Here is an 8103-nt window from a genome sequence, read left to right as displayed (position 1 = left end):
ATAAGAGCCAATTGTTTTGAAGGACGTCCAGTTCCCAAAAAATCTAATTTGCCATAGATGATGATCAAAGTTCTCATTGGTGGCGTCAGGCCTTTCTTCATAACCATTTGACTAAATCAGTTTGCACACTGTTGACTTAAACTCCAGCCAGTTCAAATAATTCATCCCATGGGAAAAAGAGTTTAAAGTAGTTTGAGCTGGCCTATCGTTTACTAGCAAAATAATATTTGATTTACTAGCTGTCAGCTTTCATCAAATCTGTGTATTATATTTGACTATACTGTGAAGCCAAATTCAAATAAAGAGCAAGGGAATGGGTGAAACCAGCAAAGAGCATAGCTTAACTTGAATTGGCTCACAGTTAGGAATTAAATCAATAATCAGCTATAACAAGTACAGAGAAGAGCAATATTTTGTTAAGAGGCTGCTGGGGGAATTACTCTGTAATTAGCTTTTAAAAATGTTTTTGTTGGTTTAGACCCATGTTTTTCTGGTTGTTGATATCTGGGGCCCACTGTTCTTTCAGATTAAGGCAAAAGATACCACTCCTCGAATTAAAAAAAAAAAATACCGCTAAAAGACGTGTCTATGCAATTGGTGAGAAAAAGAAGGCCATTGATTGGACCACAACTTACTAACTAATTACATTAATTAAATAAACAAAATGGGATATCGAATATATGGCAGGGGTTGGATGCCTAAATGAAATAAAAATAATTCTTTTAAACTTAACGGTTATATATTTACTTACTAGATTGATATGGCCGTCCAGTTTGCATGCTTCATCTGATCTGGTGAAATAGTTCAATTTCATGAAATTTGGGTGATTCTGTACGAGGCTTGCAAAACTTCAGGTGAGGGGATGACATTGTGTGAGAACACAGAGACAAAAATCATAGAGAATACCTTCCCTTCACCAACTCATCAGACTGTCGAGAAGCTGTCCCATACTTAGAGATTTCCCACTTTTTCCAAAGGGTAGGAGCGATTCAGAACTTTGGAGAAGGTTGAAGACTCAGAACGTCAGTGAGCCAATGGCGCAATGGTTAGAATGCAATATTGCAGACTAATTTTGCCGACTGCCAGCAGTTCAATTCTCACTGGCTCAAAGTTGACTCAGCCTTCCATCCTTCCGAGGTTGGTAAAATGAGGACCCAGATTGTTAGGGGCAATAGGCTGACTTTATAAACCACTTAGAGAGGGCTGTAAAGCACTATGAAGCGGTATATAAGTCTAAGTGCTAAATGCTGTTGCTATTGGAGGCTAACTCTGCCTACTGCCAGGAGTTCGATGCTGACCGGCTCAAGGTTGACTCAGCCTTCCATCCTTCCGAGGTCGGTAAAATAAGGACCAAGATTGTTGGGGGCAATAGGCTGGCTCTGTAAACCGCTTAGAAAGGGCTGTAAAGCACTGTGAAGCGGTATATATGTCCTAAGTGCTATTGCTATTTCAGAGTTTTGGAACTAGTTTGGGCATGATGACATCACCTAATCCTTCTTCACGTTTGGTAGCTGTTTTAGGAACAATGAGGCAATAAGTACTAATGGCTGAGTTAGCCTTTAGTATTCATCCTTTTGTCTTTAGTTTCATATTCTTTAAAATTATAAGCCTGTCTGGTTATTAATTCTATGTAAGCTGCTGTGCGCATTCTCTTCCAACACGAGACTTTAATAATAATAATAATAATAATAATAATAATAATAATAATAATAATAATAATAATAATAATAATAATAATAATAATAATAATAATAATAATACAAAAGTAGGAAGGGACCTTGGAGGTCTTCTAGTCCAACCCCCTCCTCAGGCTGGAAACCCTATACCATTTCAGACAAATGGCTGTCCAGTTTCTTCTTAAAAACTTCCAGTATTGGAGCATTCACCGCTTCTGGAAGCAGGTTGTTCCACTGGTTAATTGTTCTAACTGTCAGGAAGTTTCTCCTTAGTTCTAGGTTGCTTCTCTCCTTGATTAGTTTCCATCCGTTGCTTCTCGTCCTGCCTTCAGGCACTTTGGAGAAGAGCTTGACTCCCTCTTCTTTGGGGCAGCCCCTGAGATACTGGAAGACTGCTATCATGTCCCCCCCCCCTCATCCTTCTCTTCATTAAGAAGACATTTGAGGAACTTTTACTAGATTCAGCAAGAAAAAAAATCATATCCTTGGGGAAGGAGATATTCATCTTCCTCTCTGTCTTGCAAGATCCATGACTGTGTAGGCATCCTACCTGTGGGAGTTGATCTCCCTGCCGCAAAAAGCCAACTATGGATTTTCAAAATAAGCCGGTTTTCTGGATTCCTGAATTGCTTCTCTTTCTCTTGTGCTTCCAGACTTCAAGAATCACCCAGCCAAGTGAAGATAAAGAAGGTGGTTGGGATGCCTGGGGAGCATGGAGTGATTGCTCACGGACCTGTGGAGGAGGTGCCTCCTATTCACTACGGAGATGTTTAAATGGCAGGTTGGTCATTCAAATTCCAGATCTTAAAGTTGGATGCAGGAGTCTCTCAGCACTAGAAATTTGGGCGGCTTGCATTAAGTGTATCTCCACGAGGGAACAATTTAAATACAAGCAAATAAGAACTTTTAAAAACATCAAAATGGGATGCCAAGGGCTTAATGTGGAAATCTACCGATAGGTAGGTGGGCCATTGGGTTTTCAGAAGATATAATAGAATAACAGTGTTGGAAGGGACCTTGGAGGTCTTCTAGTCCAACCCCCTGCTCAGACATGAAACCCTATACCATTTCAGACAAATGGTTGTCTAATCTTTTCTTCAAAACCTCTAGTGTTGGAGCATTCACCGCTTCTGGAGGCAGGTGGTTCCACTGGTTAACTGTTCTAACTGTCAGGAAGTTTCTCCTTAGTTCTAGGTTGCTTCTCTCCTTGATTAGTTTCCATCTGCTGCTTCTTGTCCTGCCTTCAGGCGCTTTGGAGAACAGCTTGACTCCCTCTTCTTTGTGGCAGCCCCTGAGATATTGGAAGACTGCTATCATGTCCCCCCTCGTCCTTCTCTTCATTAAACTAGACATACCCAATTCCAGCAACCGTTCCTTATATGTTTTAGCCTCCAGTCCCCTGATCATCTTTGTTGCTCTTCTCTGCACTCTTTCTAGTCCTTCTTTTCATTAAACCAGACATATCCAATTCCAGCAATTGTTCTTTATATGTTTTAGCATCCATCATCTTTGTTGCATTCAGTGGTAGAGAGAGATGACTTAACCCTGCTTTTTTTCTTTCTTGTTCACAGGCTCCCAATCCATTGCCCAGTTGGGCTTTCTAGGTTGATCTCTGCATTGAATAAGCTGAATATCTGCTCATAAATAGCCTTCTCTGTTACCTAGCAGGTTTCTGCTAGGGAGTCCTGTACAATCTTGTGCACGGTGCTTCAGAATTCACTTAATAGGTTGAGATGTTCCACAGCTGTAAAATCATTAGGAGAAAATTTAACTTCCTTCATGGGACTGTTATGTTAACCCATCATCCTCTTAAACACAATTAAATGTGAGATGTGTATACTCTGTGTGTGTGTGCGTGTGTATCAAATATAATAATTTTACAGCCTTCTCTTTCCATGAGACTTCTGTAGAATAACTTCACTCAAGCTTTATTTTTCTTGTCTTTCAGAAACTGTGAAGGCAGAAATATCCGCTATAAAACCTGCAGCAATCATGTAAGTCTGATCGCTAATTTTGTTTGACTGTTCTTGCTTTCCCAGATCAAACAGCTTTAAAGTTCTGGCAACTTGCCTTCTTTTGTTAAACTAAAAGAAGGGGGAAAACAGGAGGATCAGAGTCCAGAATATTTATTTTTCCCTCCTAACAGTGAGATTAAATGTTCAGAAGTTAAATACTTGTGCAATGTATAGGAAAAATACACAGCTCTTCAGATGTGAAGTTAGTAGCAAAGTATTAATTTTAATTTTGAGGGAGATTTGAAGTGGATTGATTTAAATGGATTGATTCAAGTTTAGAAATTTACAGGGAGTTGAATTGGATGACCATATATAAATACATAGAATCATAAGGTTGGAAGAGACTTGGAAATGTTCTAGTTTAGGGGTAGGCAACTTTTTTCAGTGCCGTTTTAACTTTGAACGGTCACTAAATGAACTGTTGTAAGTCAAGGACTACCTATAGTTATTGCCTGAAAAAGAGGGAGTTGCGAATAATAGCCTTTTCATCATATAGCTTGTTTTGACTTTGAGTTCTCTTCCGCTGAATCTTGGACAACAAAATCTGAGATGAGTCCAAGTCCATTGCTTCAGGCATCCAAGTAACATCTCCAACAGGCACTTTGAAGGGGAAAGGGTTAGATAACATGCCAAGGATGGAAACTCTGGTTCCTAGCTTCTTTGTTGAGCAACTATTTGTACAATTTTTTTTAATGTACTCCAACTTTCCTGATCCATAAACACATATTCTAGTGTTTTCTTCTTTGCATTTTACCAATGTAATTGGTTTGGGTTCCTTTTTTTCACATTGTGTAAGATCTGTAGTGAGTGTTTGCGTACAGCTTCTCTTTTTGGAGCAAAACTCTTGTTTTTGTCAAAGATCTGGAAACAATCTCCAAGCTTTTTGTAAGTGCAATTCGTAAAGTAAGCTGGCTGCAGTTATCTTGTCATCCGACGCAACGTTGTTTCCTGGAGGATTGTCTGTGGATTGTCTCTCGCATCTTTCCCCAAATTTTGGGGGATGGCGGATATACGTTTCTTTCAGATGTTAACCTCCTTTGCCGTTGCGTGTTTCCATGGAAAGGTCTAAAGCCAAAATGTGCACAGAATCAGAGAGTCAGAATCGAGGCCCGTGCCAAAGGAGGAATCCAAAGTCAGAATCAGGAATGTGTGCTTGATTGAAGCTTGAAGGGGAAAAAAAAAATGCACCATCACGAAGCCTGCAAACCATGAGAACTGATCCAAGCCATTCAGGAGACTAGACAGAAGACCGGATACAGTAATTAAGGTGATAAGAGTAGTGCCCCGAATCCCTGGAAGATTTCCAAAGGTGAAGTTAAAAGGACAAAAAAATGCGGGTCTCACAACCAAGTTGTAGACGTTTTATTTGTTGTTATTTGCCCTGTAGCTAATTCTTCTGTCTTAGGAAAGTTTCAACCAGCTGATTTCCTCATGACACAGCTGTATACAGGTCGTTCTCATTTAACAACTGTTTTTGAAGCTTTGGGAGTTATGACAGTGATGAAAAAGAAACTTTACAGGCAACTTTTGCATTGACCACCATCGCAGGTCTATAAAGAAAAAGAAAGCTGAAGTAAGAACATAAGTACAGTCATGGCTTCATTTAACAACTTCCAACTTAACAACCAAGTGGCCAATCCCAATTCTGGTTGCTAAATGAGGACTACCTGTACTATCTTTGCATTCAAGAAGTGACAATCAACTTCAGCAAGACAACACAAAGCTTGTTAGTTTTTTCCCCCCTCTAATACTTTGAATTGCTCCAATTTTCTCCACCCTTCCTTGGATGAATTTTATGAGACTTGAGCCACATAACAAATTTCTGTCATTAATTTCAGGAACACGCCCATGGGTGACTCAAGTCCAACGCATGGTGGGAAGTATCTAGAATATTCACTATAATTTGCAATGGTTTCCTCCTTCTGAAATAAAATCTGTCTTGCTCAACTTCAACTTGCCTTGCTGAATGTGCATTTAAAAATGCATAGGATTTGTCGCCTGACTCAAACCAAGTGATGGCAGTGCACAGTCAATTGTGTATATTTATTTGTAAGTGTGATTTAAGTCAAAATTGCACAACTGTTTCAGCCTGAATGCTTCCTTTGGCCTCAGCTATTATGCTGGATTCGGTGCACTGCAAAATTCATTTCTCCTCCATATCTTCTTTAATTGGGCTTTGCTCAGATGCTACATTTAGACATACTACCACTTATTACAGTGTGCGTGGCTAGGTTTTGTGTAGCAGCATGTTAAGATCGGTCAAAATTTGACAGCTCAGATGCCTGCTACCTTGGTGTATTTCGTGGAACTTTACCTATTACCTCTTTTATAGCCTGGACTTAGATTGCTTCTCTTTTCATTTCATTCACTTGCCCCTGTCAATCTATTTCATAAGGTGTATTTTAATTTTGCTTTACTAGATTTGTAAGCTAGAGTCTTTTATAGTTGCTGACAGATCACTTATGAATATATTTCTTGTATTGATCTGAGAACGTAATAAAAGGCTGACTGAACCCAGTCTGTTCACCTGCATACTACTATCTGCCTGAAGATATTTTTAATCTGTCTCCCAGGACAACAATCTGCACAAGCTGTTCCTTGTAAACTGTGACATTTTTTTTCAGTCTTCCTTAAGCCCCATGTTTTGTGTTTCCATTTCTGTTACATTCTGATGCTATGATTTGCACATGGAAGTGTTTAAGATAATCCTTATGGGTCCTATTCATTGGAAGGGGGGAAAAACTTGTTTAGACCATTTCCACATAAATTGTATGTTTTTCTATGTGAGGAAGCCAGCTGTGTACTTGCCAACATGATTTGGCTTCCATGTGTAATTTTGGGGTCCTGGCAGCATATAAATATGAGCAATTATTTGCTTGTGTGCACATATCTATGTACATATGTATCTCTATCTATCTGGAGAAAACATGGCCGCACATAGAAACACAACGTAGACCCTCATTTATTTACACTCCTGGTTATTAGTGTGGATCTGAGATTGGCACCACCCTTTCATGCTCCCACAATGCCGCGGAGCTTCTAGGAGCTTGACTGTGATGGAATAGAGTCATGGAACCACCCCTGGACCAGATGTGAGTTCAGAGGAGGAGGGTGAATTGAGTCGGCAGAGGAAAGCGTGGAGCTGAGTGTCGGTCAGGACACTCAGAGAATGCTAGCCTGATGAAGCAGCCTCAGCTGGGTGGATTAGCCAAGTGACAGGCTGAGCTAGGCAAGCCACAGCTACTGCAAGTTGGCCAGGAGGATCCAGGCAAGGACCAGGAGCAGCTGCCACCTGTTAGCAATGAGAAGAAAGTGAAATCCACACCTCCTCCTGGTCCAAGGACAGGTAGAGCAGAGAGGAGACAGTCATAATGCCAGTCAACTAAGACTACTCTTGAGAAGGCAACCTCCTAAACAAGAGACTGCACAATCCTGAACTGAATGGAGATGTAGGAGATGACCAGGCTGAGCTCGAGGGAGGGGTCAAATGTGTCATCAGTCTCGAATCCCTGCGTACCCACAAGAGATCTAAGTCCAGCCCACCGTGAATTCCTTTGACTCTTATCTACCGGTAGTTTACTTTGACCGCTAGTAGCTCAGATTCTTGTAGAGAGCTTAACCTTGCAATAAATCTTTATACTCATTTGAACTGCCTGGATTTTCTAATTTTCCTGGGGCTTGGCAGGAGGAGGAGGAAGCAAAAGGTTCAACGTAGCCACACTCTAGAATCTCCCGGGGTATATCTATGAGGCTAGAAGATTGTAGCTCTAGTCTGGTGAGATCCCGCCTATTAGGTCTAAGCAAAGAAGGATCCAGTCTCCATTGGACTGACATTGACATGCCGAATCGAGAACTTAGTGTTAACCAGCACTTCCCCTGAGAAGACTCTGCCATACAATTTTGCAGTGTCCCTGTTGAGCTGAGGGTGGACAGTGCCTTCTTGTTGAGAGGAAGGAAGAACATGTCCTAACGTTTGATGTCCCATCCTGAAGCAACAATATCGGTACGCTTGGCCCCCCATTCGTTGCTCCAGCGTTTTCTGACTGTTCTGAGTGATGAATTTCTATACTTCTGCCAGAGTGGCCTCCGTGCTTGTGAAAAACTCACAAGGCAAGGAAGAGGTTGGTTGTTTTTGGCTTTTGGCTATTGTCCAGCAAAGGGAGAACTGGCTAGTTGCGTGAGGATGGAAGACCATTGTGGAGCAAATGACTGCTGACGGTTTTGAAGGTGTAACTGGTAGTTGTACGAAAGAGGTTCATTTGACTTTGCAGGAACCTAGTTCTGGAATACCCTGTTCCAAATGTCTGTTCAGGTGTGTGTGTAGGGGGAGGGAAACGCAGCTGGCAAAATTAGAAGTCTTTTGTAATCTCCTTTTTCTATGGCTTTGAAAAATGGGCAGGCAGTTAATCTCG

General features: G+C 41.0%; 1 protein-coding gene across 1 annotated transcript in view; it reads left to right on the top strand.

Annotated features, from left to right (window-relative positions):
• LOC107296299 (ADAMTS-like protein 3) overlaps positions 1 to 8103 on the top strand; it is a 145184-nt gene that overhangs the window by 63537 nt on the left and 73544 nt on the right. The window contains exons 4-5 of the mRNA XM_015825646.1: positions 2330 to 2457; positions 3625 to 3670. Of these exons, the coding sequence (XP_015681132.1) occupies positions 2330 to 2457; positions 3625 to 3670 (174 nt within the window). The remainder of the gene's footprint in view (positions 1 to 2329; positions 2458 to 3624; positions 3671 to 8103) is intronic.

Source organism: Protobothrops mucrosquamatus, unplaced genomic scaffold, assembly GCF_001527695.2.
Source record: "Protobothrops mucrosquamatus isolate PMUCROS unplaced genomic scaffold, P.Mucros_1.0 scaffold2735, whole genome shotgun sequence".
In the NCBI taxonomy this organism is placed as follows: Eukaryota; Metazoa; Chordata; class Lepidosauria; order Squamata; family Viperidae; genus Protobothrops; species Protobothrops mucrosquamatus.
Note: the sequence above shows the minus strand (reverse complement) of the source record. Positions and strands in the feature narration are given on the sequence as shown.